Source organism: Biomphalaria glabrata, chromosome 6 (assembly GCF_947242115.1).
Source record: "Biomphalaria glabrata chromosome 6, xgBioGlab47.1, whole genome shotgun sequence".
NCBI lineage: Eukaryota > Metazoa > Mollusca > Gastropoda > Planorbidae > Biomphalaria > Biomphalaria glabrata.
This window is the reverse complement of record NC_074716.1, coordinates 12,321,004-12,337,567: the sequence shown is the minus strand read 5'-3', so window position 1 is coordinate 12,337,567 and position 16,564 is coordinate 12,321,004. Positions and strand designations below refer to the sequence as shown.

The 16,564-nt window shown below is 36.4% G+C and overlaps 1 protein-coding gene across 7 annotated transcripts in view; it reads right to left on the bottom strand.

Moving 5' to 3' along the window:
* Positions 1-16,564, bottom strand: part of LOC106076703 (potassium voltage-gated channel subfamily KQT member 1-like) — a 167,807-nt gene that overhangs the window by 3,644 nt on the left and 147,599 nt on the right. For 6 of the 7 annotated variants that reach the window (XM_056031618.1, XM_056031622.1, XM_056031619.1 and 3 more), the window contains 5 exons: positions 12,270-12,398; positions 4,130-4,240; positions 3,932-4,027; positions 2,493-2,730; positions 882-990 (listed from right to left, as the gene is read on the bottom strand). In XM_056031618.1, the coding sequence (XP_055887593.1) occupies positions 882-990; positions 2,493-2,730; positions 3,932-4,027; positions 4,130-4,240; positions 12,270-12,398 (683 nt within the window). The remainder of the gene's footprint in view (positions 1-881; positions 991-2,492; positions 2,731-3,931; positions 4,028-4,129; positions 4,241-12,269; positions 12,399-16,564) is intronic. The other variant, XM_056031625.1, reaches the window with a different exon arrangement.

Sequence of the window (16,564 nt, the reverse complement as noted above, 5' to 3'; positions counted from 1 at the left end):
CCTTTCAGACATTGCTATAGGTAAGATGATGTAAAGGTCATCTTTTTCTGTGGCTTATGGTTAATGAGGGTGTTATGTGGCCAGCACAATGACACACTCCCTTTACTTTTCCCCAACTTAAGTCAGGTACCCATTAAAGCTGGATGGACTCAGATGCACCCAAAGATCCTGAAATTAAAAATCCCAGTTTTCACCAGGATTTGAACCCAGGACTTCCAGTTCAGAATCTAAGCTCCTTACCACTCAGCCATAGTGCCTTATTTTTATGAGCATTGCTAAAAACACACCATAACAGTGCACATAGGGCTATGAACTTTTTCCCACACTGGATTGAAATTCAGGTCTATTTTTTTTAATCATGTATAGGAAATATTTCACTAAATTGTAAATTATTATAAATCAAAGTACTATTATTTTTACTAACCCTTTACTTTAATATGTAAAAAATATTGAGCCTAGAACTATTTATTTTTATACTAATTAACATATGTCATAATTGAGCACTAAAAAAAAGAGGCTTCGGAGTATCAGTTACATTTAATTAAACAAAGCTCCATCTCAAATTGAGTTGTCTTTTTTTTTGTTACTAAATAATAAAAAAAATATTTAAAAAACAAACAAAATCCAATTGTAAACTATATTTGTATGTCAACTGTTTATGAGGCTGTTAGGTGGCCAACACAATGACCAACAACCTTTACTTTTTCCATCTCAGGCTAGGTACCTTTTTTGAATGTTCAAAACCTCAAATCACAAATAAAATATTCTTCCCAAAAGATTCAAACCCATTAGAATGGCAGCCAAGTGCTTAACCTTCAACAACCTCCATTCATGCCTGTGTTCATTGGTCAGATAATCTGTAAAGGTAATATTAGTCTTACTGTTGAACTTTCTCAGGTTCTTCTTGGTCATAATCTGTGTCATCATTGGCATTACTTTCACCAACACAGATACTGGTGCGATGGCTGTCTTTCCTGTTGGATTTATTCACTGATCAGACAGAAAAAAAAAGAAATTTTATTAGAGCAATAAAGCAAAAGTAAAGTTCTTCTTTCAGACTTTGCGATCTATAGGGCAGATGATGTAAAGGTCATCTGTTTCTTTGGCCAGCAGTTAACAAGCAGGGTGTCATGTGGCCAACACAACGTCTGACTGCCTTTACTTTGCCCAACTTAAGTCACGTACCCATTAGAGTTGGCTGGACTCAGCAGCACCCTAAAAATTCCAAAATTTGAAATCCCAGTCTTCACTAGATTCAAAACCAGGACTCCAGATTTTTAAGCAAAGTGCTTCGCACTACCCCCCATTAGAGCAATAGATAATTTTTTTTTATATTGAGCTAGCTACAAGAATAACAACAAAATAGACAATTATTTTTTTTATATTGAGCTAGCAACAAGAATATAAAAAAATAGACAATTATTTTTTTTTATATCGAGCTAGCAACAAGAATAAAAAAACCCCCAGATAATTAGTTTTTGGTATTAAAGACAAGAATAATAAAAAAGATTATACATGTTGGTTTCACTCACTGGAGGTGACTAGCAGGCATTTTTAGGACTACTATCATATTCACTGAAAACAATAGCTGATCTCTTTGTTTTTTAGATATTAATTATTAATGAAGATGATGAAGAGATGCTATAGAAAGAAAGAAAATAAATACACACAGAGTAATGGAAGAGAAAATAAAGTAAGAGAAGGAGAAATGGGAGTAAGAGAAGGAAAAATAGAAGTAAGAGAAGGAGAAATAGAAGTAAGAGAAGGAGAAATAGAAGTAAGAGAAGGAGAAATAGAAGTAAGAAAAGGAGAAATGGAAGTAAGAGAAGGAGAAATGGGAGTAAGAGAAGGAGAAATGGGAGTAAGAGAAGGAGAAATGGAAGTAAGAGAAGGAAAAATGGAAGTAAGAGAAGGAGAAATGGAAGTAAGAGAAGGAGAAATGGAAGTAAGAGAAGGAGAAATGGAAGTAAGAGAAGGAGAAATGGAAGTAAGAGAAGGAGAAATGGGAGTAAGAGAAGGAGAAATGGAAGTAAGAGAAGGACAAATAGAAGTAAGAGAAGGACAAATAGAAGTAATAAGGAGAAATGGGAGTAAGAGAAGGAGAAACAGAAGTAAGAGAAGGACAAATAGAAGTAATAAGGAGAAATGGGAGTAAGAAGGAGAAATGGGAGTAAGGAGAAATAGAAGTAAGAGAAGGAGAAATGGAAATAAGAGAAAGAGAACTTTTTTTGGTTTCCAACAGAAAGGAAATAAAATCTTTAAGAGAGCATGAGAATGAGGAAATAGAAAGGAGTGGAATAAAGGAAATGAGAGAGGAAAAAAAAGAGGAGGAAATATAAATGTAAGATAAAGAGGAAACAAAAATAAAAATGTTGAAAAAAGAGTCAAACAAATTAAAATAGGAGTCTAACAATAACCTCCTTACACTACAAGAGTATCACAGTGACCAAAACAAAACAGATAAAAGGTGAATGTCAAATAAAGTCATTTACTTTTACCCATTCTTTCATCAGCATATGACATTGAAGAAGACATGGATTCTCTGTACAAATGGTTGGGGACAGTGCTGGTGGAGTCCAGGCGAGACATCCTGCGCTTGCGCAAAGACAGGCTGGCTCTTCTGGCCATGCGTGTGAAGACAGTCTCTTCGCTGGATGGGTCATGAATGTGGATTCTCCAGGTAGCTTCAGAATTGGAATGTGGTTCTGCTGCATGACATCTCCACAAGCACTGAGAATACACAAGCATTTTCTTTTCAAGTGACCATGATTTTGAAGCCAATAACCCTCTACCTAACAGAAACACAAAATAATAATAAATAAAGGAATGAATAAACAAATAAATATAACTTTAAAAGTCGTATGTTCTCAGTTCTGAATGTAGTTCCTTAAAAGAATATAAAAAAGGCTTTGGGAAGTATAGTTCATATAAAGCCCATATGAATGCACATAATTCTCTAGATCAAACTATATATATATAATGTCATTTGTTGAGTAAAATTTTATTTTTATGTACCAAAAAATGTATTATCAGGCTATGCCCAGTAATTTGAGACCAAAAGAAAATCCAATGCCAAGGACAGATTTAGACAGCAAAAAAGAAAATCTAAATGGACCAATGGCAGACAATTGTGATGTCTGCACTAGCAATATTTGTAGGTTGCAGCTGAGGCTGCATAGCCACAGGAAATACTGTATTCCTCATTAAACTTTGGAATCAAAGACAAGTAGGCCTATTATTATGCCCAGTAATTTAAACAAGATTATTGTGTTTTAATTTCCTTCTCTTTGCCATACTAATTTTGTTTCTCAATTATCTTTTTCTGAAACCTGTTTTAAACTATAGATGTGAGATTACTTATTATTTTTCCATGTTGAGTTTACTACACACAATATAATAATACACAACATTTGATCTATTTATACCTGGCAGTGCATTATGGTGGAAATTTTACATATAGGTTTATATTGGTGGTTCTCACACTTTTAGTCTTGGCGACCTCTTTTTACAATCCCACTCTGCCGCGACCCCACCCGCACACACACAGCAATAGAAGAATGGACAAAAACAATCCATTTTTTTGAAGGTCTTAGGTGACCCCTGGCAAATCATCAATCGACCAACAAAGGGGTCATGACCCACAGGTTGAGAACCCCTGGTTTATATAGTCTAGCTAAATGCTATTTACATCTACAAAAACCTCCATTTGTACTCTTGCTATGTTTAGCAGGAATCACAACAGTTTCTTGGTGTTTAGGTACATGAATAGCTAGGACTATGTATTTTTTTAAAGACCAAAACATAAACAAATATTAGTTTTTTGAAAGTTTATATACTGTAATTTTCAGTCCACTAACTGCACAATCTGATGAGTATATGGCTGTAGGGTCCAGATAACACATAAAGACCAAACACTATCAGACCGACTTACTTGTATAAGAGTTGCAGCAGCTGGGATTTGTCTGTTGAAATGTTTCTGTCTTTGTTTTTGTTGAACTTTAAGTGCAAAACCTGAGCCCAGAATTCCCTGGAATGAAGAAGCTCAAAATATTGTATATTGAATTGAGATCAACATAATCAACTGCGAAATTTTAAAAAATCAACCTAAAAATAAAGTTTATAAACTCACAGCTGGTAAGGCAAAGAATGAAATAGCAAACACAGCAAAACAGGAAGCCACAATTTTTCCCAGCCACGTCTGCGGGACTTTATCTCCATAGCCAATAGTCATCACAGTAATCTGTGAAAAAATTAGAATAGTTTATCAGCTTTGAGAACTTCTCCTTTTGTTTTTAAACCGCAAACAAATGCAGTATTATAAAACATAGTCGCGTGCAGTTCCAAATAAAATTAGGATGAGAAAGTAAACAAATCCGTTCATTTTGTACCTTGAGTGTGACAATAGGCCTACAAGTTATTCAATATTTTGACATTTCGTTATAGGGACATCTAATGGGATCATCTTTCAAATACAATGTTAAAAGTAAAGTTTGAGTTAGATGTAGGGTTAACTTTATGATTGACGAAAGAGTGGAGTCGAAGACCCTTAGAACCAGTGTAAAAGAATAGTGGCCGGTACTCAGTGATGGATTGCCTAGCTTTTAACTACTAATAAATTAATAACAAATGTTTAAATACAAGAAAAGTAACAATTTTTCCCCACATTGAAAAAGGTGCCGGTACGCCGTACCGGTGCGTACTGTCACAAAAAAAGCACTGCTTAGAACTCTAAACACAATAAATCTTATTGCTTGTGTCCTAAAAAAAGCGCGGCCAAAGACCGATAAAACAAGGAAACTCCCTCATATTGTTTCTATGTACCACATCAGCTGTGTGGGTGTGAGCCATTAATCGGCCTCTTGGATAACTCTATGTCGGCATTTGTTGGGGTTCACTTCGATCCTCGTCAATGCAATGAACTCAGTCCTCATACATATGGATGGCTGCCCAGTCGTGCGGTTTGCGCGCTGGACTGTCGTTTGGATTTATCGATGGTCCCGGGTTCAAACCCTGCCCGTTCCAATCCCCCGTCGTCCTGTAGGGAGGTTTGGACAAGGAAGTAAACTATCTTCAACTGTGAAGGAACATCCAAAACATGTCAAACATTTACAAATGGGTATTCAGTTTTGCTATCCTATTTTTCTAACAACTCTCACAACGACCGTTTCCACCTAGGCGCCACTTTGAGGCTGAGAAGCGTTGCTCGGGGTTAGGGTACCAGACGTCCACCAAAAGGTCATTACCAGGTTAAAAAATAAATTACTATTTTAAGTACTTTTGCAGTATTTGGTTTGTCGATATGTTTCATCAGTTTGAATCACGATCAATCTCATGTGTTGTCAACGTAAATTAGAATATATATGATACCTAGCTGGACTGACAATGTTTTGATAGCTGGACTGAAAATGTTTTATGTTTTGCTAGCTAGATGGACTGACAATGTTTTGATAGCTGGACTGACAATGTTTTGATAGCAAGATGGACTGACAATGTTTTGATAGCTGGACTGACAATGTTTTGATAGCTGGACTGACAATGTTTTGATAGCAAGCTGGACTGACAATGTTTTGATAGCTGGACTGACAATGTTTTGATAGCAAGATGGACTGACAATGTTTTGATAGCTGGACTGACAATGTTTTGATAGCTGGACTGACAATGTTTTGATAGCTGGACTGACAATGTTTTGATAGCTGGACTGACAATGTTTTGATAGCAAGCTGGACTGACAATGTTTTGATAGCTGGACTGACAATGTTTTGATAGCTGGACTGACAATGTTTTGATAGCTGGACCGACAATGTTTTGATAGCTGGACTGACAATGTTTTGATAGCTGGACTGACAATGTTTTGATAGCTGGACCGACAATGTTTTGATAGCAAGATGGACTGACAATGTTTTGATAGCTGGACTGACAATGTTTTGATAGCTGGACTGACAATGTTTTGATAGCAAGCTGGACTGACAATGTTTTGATAGCTGGACTGACAATGTTTTGATAGCTGGACTGACAATGTTTTGATAGCTGGACCGACAATGTTTTGATAGCAAGATGGACTGACAATGTTTTGATAGCTGGACTGACAATGTTTTGATAGCTGGACTGACAATGTTTTGATAGCAAGCTGGACTGACAATGTTTTGATAGCTGGACTGACAATGTTTTGATAGCAAGATGGACTGACAATGTTTTGATAGCTGGACTGACAATGTTTTGATAGCTGGACTGACAATGTTTTGATAGCAAGCTGGACTGACAATGTTTTGATAGCTGGACTGACAATGTTTGGATAGCAAGCTGGACTGACAATGTTTTGATAGCTGGACTGACAATGTTTTGATAGCTGGACTGACAATGTTTTGATAGCAAGCTGGACTGACAATGTTTTGATAGCTGGACTGACAATGTTTGGATAGCAAGCTGGACTGACAATGTTTTGATAGCTGGACTGACAATGTTTTGATAGCAAGCTGGACCGACAATGTTTTGATAGCTGGACTGACAATGTTTTGATAGCTGGACTGACAATGTTTTGATAGCTGGACCGACAATGTTTTGATAGCAAGATGGACTGACAATGTTTTGATAGCTGGACTGACAATGTTTTGATAGCTGGACTGACAATGTTTTGATAGCAAGCTGGACTGACAATGTTTTGATAGCTGGACTGACAATGTTTTGATAGCAAGATGGACTGACAATGTTTTGATAGCTGGACTGACAATGTTTTGATAGCTGGACTGACAATGTTTTGATAGCAAGCTGGACTGACAATGTTTTGATAGCTGGACTGACAATGTTTGGATAGCAAGCTGGACTGACAATGTTTTGATAGCTGGACTGACAATGTTTTGATAGCTGGACTGACAATGTTTTGATAGCAAGCTGGACTGACAATGTTTTGATAGCTGGACTGACAATGTTTGGATAGCAAGCTGGACTGACAATGTTTTGATAGCTGGACTGACAATGTTTTGATAGCTGGATTGACAATGTTTTGATAGCTGGACTGACAATGTTTTGATAGCTGGACTGACAATGTTTTGATAGCTGGACTGACAATGTTTTGATAGCTGGACTGACAATGTTTTGATAGCTGGATTGACAATGTTTTGATAGCAAGCTGGACTGACAATGTTTTGATAGCTGGACTGACAATGTTTGGATAGCAAGCTGGACTGACAATGTTTTGATAGCTGGACTGACAATGTTTTGATAGCCGGACTGACAATGTTTTGATAGCTGGACTGACAATGTTTTGATAGCTGGACTGACAATGTTTTGATAGCTGGACTGACAATGTTTGGATAGCTGGACTGACAATGTTTTGATAGCTGGACTGACAATGTTTTGATAGCAAGCTGGACTGAAATAGTTTAAAGAGATCTCCTATTTAAATTCCCAACATGTTAGTCTGGATTCTAATTCTGTAGCACAATTTGAGACAACGATCGTTTGACCACTCAGCAAACATGCCATCAGTTTTTTAATTTCCATTAGGATGCGAAGACATTTTCTATAAACCCATTGACAGGAAATAACGTAACTCTTTCTAAACGTCTGCCGCCGACACAACGTTCTGTACGCTAGATTGATCAGCATTATGTATTTATAACATCAACATATTGTGTTCATTGATTCGAATCGATCAACGGACAACTCTGTTCATTTTAGACACAAAATTGTATCTAAATTGTTAGTTTCTCTTTCACATTGGATGCATTAAATACGTGTAGAAGGAAAGGACGTAATTTTGTAAGAGTCTCGATGTTTTCAACAAGAAATGACGTAGACAGCAAACAAACAAATAATTCATGATGTATTGCCATCATGTAACCTAACATTCTCCATGTAACCTAACATTCTCCATGTAACCTAACATTCTCCATGTAACCTAACATTCTCCATGTAACCTAACATTCTCCATGTAACCTAACATTCTCCATGTAACCTTACATTCTCCATGTAACCTAACATTCTCCATGTAACCTAACATTCTCCATGTAACCTAACATTCTCCATGTAACCTTACATTCTCCATGTAACCTAACATTCTCCATGTAACAAAACATTCTCCATGTAACCTAACATTCTCCATGTAACCTAACATTCTCCATGTAACCTAACATTCTCCATGTAACCTAACATTCTCCATGTAACCTAACATTCTCCATGTAACCTAACATTCTCCGTGTAACAAAACATTCTCCATGTAACCTAACATTCTTCATGTAACCTAGCATTCTCCATGTAACCTAACATTCTCCATGTAACGTAACATTCTTCACGTAAACATAATGTTCTTCATGTAAACATACTCAGAAAGACACAAAGATAAAGGCATGTTCCTCGTTCCATATGCTAGGACAAATTTGTGCAAATGCTCATTCTTCCCTAGTGCTATTAGAGAATGGAATGGGTTGCCTGAGCTAGCCAGAGAAACCAGTAACTTGGCAGAATTTAAGTCATTGGTTAATATGCATGACTGAATGCATGACGCGTAGGACGTAATCATCTTTTTTTTTGAAGTAACGTCTTTATTATATAAGATAAGATAAGATAAGAAACATAACATTCTTCATGTAAACATAACATTCTTCATGTAAACATAACATTCTTCATGTAAACATAACATCTTTCATGCTTCATGTAAGATAACACTGCTATTTATATTAACTCTTTCTCTCCTAATTGACGATGCCAACGTTGATTTGACCCCCATTAAACTTTATGGATTTTTTGGATTTATAAACTTTAATTTGTGTTGTGTAAAAAGAGCATGATTTCTCCTACAATTTAATATCAAATATAATATTTTCTGATAGCAAACAAAAAAGTTATTGAAGTTTAATCTGAATAGGATAGTGAAAAACAAATGAGGAAAATGAATAATACTATCGAAACAAGAAAAATAATTACGGAGAGAAAGAGTTAAGAAGCAGGCAAACTAGCATTTCATTCTTTTCAACGTAAAGAGAAACACAAGATAAAACTAATACTTAGATGAAATAGAACAACGATTAAGACGTTGCCTTGTCTCAAAAAAAATGACTTAACGCAAGAGGACCTATCGATAGTGACACATTGTTATAGTCACGTAAGCACTCTAATAGTAAGCGCACACTGGCTGCCTGGTCGTGCGGTATGCGCTGCGATGTCCTGTGGGAGGTTTGAGCTAGGATGTTGATTGTCTGCAACTCTGAAGGAACATCCGAAACATGAAAAAACGTTTTACAAAACATGAACAAAACTCTGTCATGTTCTACTAGATCTATAATTTGTATAGATCTACCAAAGAATTGAATCGATCCAGTACTTTGCAGGATCATTGAAGCTTGCAGTGCACGTGATCATTGAAGCTTGTAGTGACTACAATTGGAACAATGATCTTTAAACATTTCAGCGTCTTTGTCTTTCAAAATGAAGCTAAATTGAACAAAACTCTAAAGATCTAGATGTTTCCTTTGTTAGTGTAAGAAAAATATTTACATTGTCTTTAATAAAGAAGTTTAGATAAAGTGGAGTGCAACATTCCCATGAGACTTCAATAGTCTATCAACTATTCACGTTCTTGTCTGTTAACATAAAAGGATAATTGTGTTGTGCAATTCATGTTTCAATATCGAACTGCAGAAATTCAACAACCAAAACTAACATTGACATCAATATCAGTTGGGAAAGTCACACTAAACCCAGGAAGGTTAGCCTGGAAGAAGACATGAAGGTAGATTATATGTGAATGACCTAGACTTATCTTGATCTACTTTTTACAAAGCTTATATCTATTCATTCTGTCTGTCTGTCTGACCCAAGTTTGTACACGTTATTTCTCTCACACCCATTCTCGTATCAAATTGAAACTTTAAACAATTATCTATTATCAATAAATTAAAAAAATGAATCAATTAGTGAATTAAATATTGATAAATAATTATTTTGTTTGATATCAAACTTCTACATTATTATGAGATATTGTTGTAAGTGCAGCGTTCTTCCCCCTTAGATAAGCTTTGTTTTTTAAAAAGGATTTTTTTCTATTATTTCTGAACTGCCTTTGAGAAGTCATCCAATTGGTTCGTTTTTTGTTGTTGTTGTTTTTTCTAATGTGCAAAATCCTATCCATTTGGAGTTCTCCCAATTCCACAGATATTCCTTTGTTAAATCTTCCAGAAACAGCAATGATTCTGTGTTAGATGCACATTTGTCTGTGGGAGGTGTGGCCATGGTAGTTTTATCTGAATTTCGCCATATTTCCATAAACCTCCAAAGAATGCTGTGTGGACGCGTGTGGAATTAAAAATTCATCTTGGCGAAAGCTGATTTCTTATTGCCCTTTCTCGCTGCCTTTTGCCTGTGATAGAATCTCTTTTAAATGACAGGTACATCCGTTCTTTCATGTTGTCTTCCCATCACCTTCTCTGTCTGCCTTCTCTTCTTTTCATGGTTCTATTCCCTGTAGGAAGTGTTTTGCGAACCCAGAGGACTTTGTGATATGACATAGAGTTTTAGCTTTTGTGTTTTGACAGTTGTTAGCAGAATTAGCGGGCAGAACATCGTGGGGTCCGATAGCTGAAATAATCCTGACTCTAATCTCTTTCTTTGCGATGCGGTCTTTGTATGTGATACGTAGGATCTTTCTGTAGCTTCAATAGGATTCTTCTCTCTAGTTCTGCAGTCATAGTCCAAAATTCGCAAATATATTAAAATGCAGCCATGACCAGGGAGCGCATAATTCTGATTTAATGTCAAAGCGCGGGGGATGAAAAACAAAACTGCAGCAGCAAGAACAATTTGTTGTGACCTTACTATAGAGCGAAGACAATAGGTCAACAAATGTTATTACTACTTATTACAAACAAAAAAGTGCCGGACCTATCCGTGAGGGCCGTGCTAGAGCCCAAGCAACATTTCTGCGACTTTTTAAACATTTAGATCTAGATCATGTTTCATAATAATAATAATATGCTTGCTTTCATACTAAAACCATAGAAAAATGAATATCGCTAAAGTCATATACTAGATGTCATATAGCTATTTAAACATAATATAGCTTATAAAGCCATATGAACAAAAATAGGATTATATTAATAATCGTAATATGGAACATATAGTCAGACCACTCCTATTCTTCCTGGCAGTTCTTCAAACTTTATGTTATGAATTTTTCAAAAAGTTATTTTGGCAACACCAGCACATAAAAAACCCCTAATATCAGCTCCAGTCACCACCCCACTCCCCCAGTGTGGGCTCAAAATAACATTAAATTTTTTTTAACCATATCTAGATATCGGAGATTGCAATTTTGTTGAAGTAAAGTCTAAGAAAATGTGATTATTAATATTATATTCTTTTTAACACAAACATTCAATAAATGCAACGACCGTGTCTAGAATTTAAATCAATAACACTTTAGACAACCTAATTCCACATTTGGGTTAAAAGAAAAAAAATATCGACCGCCATTAATTCTGTCTTTCTCTTCCTGACGTCATTATTTTATTTTTGCGTCATCACTTTCAGCGTAGCCAAAACAGAAATCTACTTCAAAGGGCGCAGCTTTTGTGTAATAAACTTAGATTATGCCATTTTGCCACTCTCTTAAATTGCATTCTTTAATATATCTGGAGAAAATACACAGAAGAGGCTTTAAATGTAGATAAAAAATTCGCCTATACAAGACCGGCTTTAGACTTGATAAGGCCCTAAGCAATTTGAGATATGGGGCCCCTTGTAATCAATATAAAGCAATTTTTCTTTGGGGGCGGGGGGGGGGCTCTAAGCTAGAGCTTATATTGCCTATAGGTGAATCCATCACTGCGCCTATAAAACTTGGTATTGCTGTAATTACTGCCGTGGAGTGAGAGGAATATGCATTTAAAGTTTATAATCTGGATAAACCAATTTATTGGCATCTTACAGCCGCTTATAGACTAGACTATGGAATATAAAGTTTCTTTAATCTTCTTTTCTTGATTGCTCCCTATCGTTGGAGAAACACTGATGTAATAATGTAGATCTATCTCGGGATCTGATTTAAAATAGTTTAGTGTAAATACCTAATTATACCGCCTTCTAAACTTAAAAAAATACCCATACTAATCATACAAATTATCCACTTATCCGACCTTGCCTTAAAGCATCAATGAATTGGAGAAGTCGTGTAAATAAAAAAAAAATAATGGTCCACTTACCACACCCCACCATAAAGCATCGATGAACTCGAGAAAAAATAAAAATAAAATAAAATAAAATAATGGTCCACTTACCACACCCCACCATAAAGCATCTGCATAGCTGGAGAAATCCTTCCTTCCGTTTTCTCTCTCAGCAAGATAGACGAAGTAGGAAGAGAAAATTAACCCTAAAAACCCAATGTACAGCGTTGTTATAAGTTCCTGAGGACAGACAAAATGTACAGCGTTGTTAGAAGTTCCTGAGGACAGACAAAATGTACAGCATTGTTATAAGCTCCTAAGGACAGACAAAATGTCCAGCGTTGTTATAAGTTCCTGAGGACAGACAAAATGTACAGCGTTGTTATAAGCTCCTAAGGACAGACAAAATGTACAGCGTTGTTATAAGTTTCTGAGGACAGACAAAATGTACAGCGTTGTTATAAGTTCCTGACGACAGACAAAATGTATAGCGTTGTTATAAGTTCCTGAGGACAAACAAAATGTACAGCGTTGTTATAAGTTCCTGAGGACAGACAAAATGTATAGCGTTGTTATAAGTTCCTGAGGACAAACAAAATGTATAGCGTTGTTATAAGTTTCTGAGGACAGACAAAATGTACAGCGTTGTTATAAGTTCCTGAGGACAGACAAAATGTATAGCGTTGTTATAAGTTCCTGAGGACAAACAAAATGTACAGCGTTGTTATAAGTTCCTGAGGACAGACAAAATGTATAGCGTTGTTATAAGTTCCTGAGGACAAACAAAATGTACAGCGTTGTTATAAGTTCCTGAGGACAGACAAAATGTACAGCGTTGTTATAAGTTCCTGAGGACAGACAAAATGTACAGCGTTGTTATAAGTTCCTGAGGACAGACAAAATGTACAGCGTTGTTATAAGTTCCTGAGGACAAACAAAATAATCAACATTCATTTTAAATGCTTTATTTTCTATATTCTCTCTCCCCCACCCCAACCCACAATGAACAAAAAAAAAAAGAGAATGCCAAATGCTGAAATACTAAAATATAGAATAGACCTATATAACAAGAAGAAGCAAAATAAAGCTAGAAAAGAGAGATTGAGAGAGAGAGAGAAAGAGAGACAGAGAGAGAGATGAAATAGAACAACGAATACAAACATCGATCAAGATCTCCACCAAGGGGAGATAAAAAGAGAGCAGCAGAAAGTTCTAGCACTACTTCCATCCATATATGCGCATTTATCTTCTTCTATGAAGGAACGTCTGTAATTTATAAGATAAGAGACACATTGTTATTATATCATCTTGACATCGTGTCGAAAGGCAACTGAATTGTACAACGTTGCGAGCGCACAAAATCACACAAAATAGTCGGAAAAAAAACATTATAAAGGTATAAAAGACCGATGCTGGTCCCTAATCAACAATCTGTAAGCTTATAGCTAATGTACTTTCAAAGTTAAGATTAAATCTAGTAGTCATAATTTAAATAATTAAAGAATCGTTATGGTGACTCTGAGATACCCTAAAAGTTTAAAAAAAACAACAACAATGCCATAGAAGTTTTGCACTTAGACAACCAGGCAGGAGACAGAGAAGAAGATCAAGAACCATCTCCAGAGGGGCCAAGACAAAACAAAAAAACCCACGGACGCGTTAAGACCAGCACGTTGCATCGTTTGTAAACATTTAGTTTTGATCCCTGTTCACAATACAAACAACAAGAAGAATAATTTCATAATAAGGTTCCCCCCCCCCCTTTTCCAATAAATCGCTTTTATCCAACCAAGGCGATTCCGTCGAGACCCGCTGAGGATAGACGATGTTAAACAATATTTAACAAAATATCACAAATATTAACAAATTCTCTAATGCATTTCACCTAGCGCCTCCCTCGCCCATACACACAACAAACAAACATCAAGTGAAAACATCAAGTGAAAAATATTCGAGTCTAGAATCAGTGACAAAAAAAACAAAACAAAATTAATACAACCTTGACCTTCATCTAACCGCAGAACTGATGATGTCATAGTCAGGCCATTCACAAAACATAATATACAATTTCAATGAGGCACTAGAGACGAGATAGCTGACAACTTTTTTTTCTAAGCAGAGCAGGTTATATTTAGTTATCTTTTTTGTTTTGTTTTGTTTGCGAAGCAGTTTTGCTGGTGTATGTTAGCTCTGTCATTTAAATATCTAATAGTTAGGTCGATATCTCGCGAAGTCTCGTCTCCCACGCCATGTCACATAGAAACGTGTCGTATGGTTGGGGGGGGGGGAACTATCAGATTTTTAAAAACTAGGTTGGCAAAGTATACCTCACTGACAAAGGAACAATTGATAAGTTGCATAAAATGCTAAAAAATAAAGGATGTATTTTAATATGAAACTGGTTTCAAGGTTGTTATAGACGAGTAACTGAGTACAAACTCCAAACTCCCACTATTTAAAACTCCAAACTCCCACTATTTAAAACTCCAAACTCCCACTATTTAAAACTCCAAACTCCCACTATTTAAAACTCCAAACTCCCACTATTTAAAACTCCAAACTCCCACTATTTAAAACTCCAAACTCCCACTATTTAAAACTCCAAACTCCCACTATTTAAAACTCCAAACTCCCACTATTTAAAACTCCAAACTCCCACTATTTAAAACTCCAAACTCCCACTATTTAAAACTCCAAACTCCCACTATTTAAAACTCCAAACTCCCACTATTTAAAACTCCAAACTCCCACTATTTAAAACTCCAAACTCCCACTATTTAAAACTCCAAACTCCCACTATTTAAAACTCCAAACTCCCACTATTTAAAAAAAAATATTTTTAAAAGGATATGGATTTCAAAGAGTCTAGGAATATTAAGTTCGGCTCATGACATGCTCGTGTGGTTTGGATAATAAGTAAAAAAAAAAAGTAAAGTTCCCTTTTCAGACCTTGTGATCTATGGTACGATTGAGGTAAAGGTCATCTGTTTCTGTGGCCCACGGTTAACGGGGGTGTCACGTGGCCAGCAAAACGACCAACTGCCTTTACTTTTCCCCAACTAGTGTTAGGTACCCATTAGCGCTAAGCGGACTCAGAGGCGCCCTTAGGATCCTGAACGTAAAACTCCCTGTCTTCAAAAGGATTCAAACCGAGGAAGCCAAGCGCTTTACCCCTAAGACATTGCACCTCCGGCTTAGACAATAAGCTGGACGAACCCGCTATGATAGATGAAAGGGTGCAGCTGGTTAGCTGGCGCTTCTAAAACAGATGATACGGGCAGATGGAACTCGTCAGCCTAGTAAGGGCAATTCATCTGTCCGAGGAGAAATTTGATCTCATTCTTCCCATACTTTGTGGTATTGAAGCTTCTGTCCGCCTTCAGGAAAAATCAGGAAGTTTTTGGATTATCAACCGGTAATGTGCTGCATTCTTTCAGGACCATGAGTCTTCTCCTGTTGGACATCGTCCAGTGTGGTCAGCCCCCGTCGACATTCCCCCCTTTTCCTAATCCAGCGATGCCACTGTGTCCAAAACAAATTTCCCTAGCCTATTACTTCACGTTCAAATCGCATTGTGCTAGAAATGGGGTCAGACTCAAGTCTAGCCCAACCCTGGAATTCGTAGACCGCTTGTGAGACAATTAATTTAGTGAAAATGGTAAATTAGTTAGAAATAGCCCTCGCTGGAATCTATTACCACTCTGCTATTGAGCTATTAAACACATCTAACAATTAATTTAGCTTATTTGAAATAGTACACTTTAATTCATTCCTATCTCAAAATGCTGAGGACCACGTGATAAATGAAAGCAGACAATTAATCGTTTAATTTAAAAAAAGAAAAATGAGCAGGTCGATACTGATTCGCTTTTGGTCTAATTAAATGAGTGTAGATATCTATCTATCTATCTATCTATCTACCTATCTATCTATCTTTCTATCTATCTATCTATCCATCCATCCATCCATCCATCCATCCATCCATCCATCCATCCATCCATCCATCCATCTATCTATCTATCTATCTATCTATCTATCTATCTATCTATCTATCTATCTATCTATCTATCTAATGTCTACTCTAATTGGTTGATGTGTGGTTTGCATATCTTCAAAGGAAAGTTCAAGAATTACTGAGATATTTTAACTATTACCATAATTTATATAAACGTTAGCTTGGGCTTTGCCTCTCCATATAAAGAGTTAAGAATACTACTATATACTGGCAATATACGCAGGTAGATAAATCAGAAGCACTATCATATACGTCAGCAAAAACATGGAGAAAATGGATACGCGATGGCATTTTGGCGAAGCCGATTAGTCGCAGCCGAATTAGGCCCTAACCCGATTAGACAAGAACAAAATAGTTCCGGACAAGTTATTCAATGTAAAGAGAGGGCAGC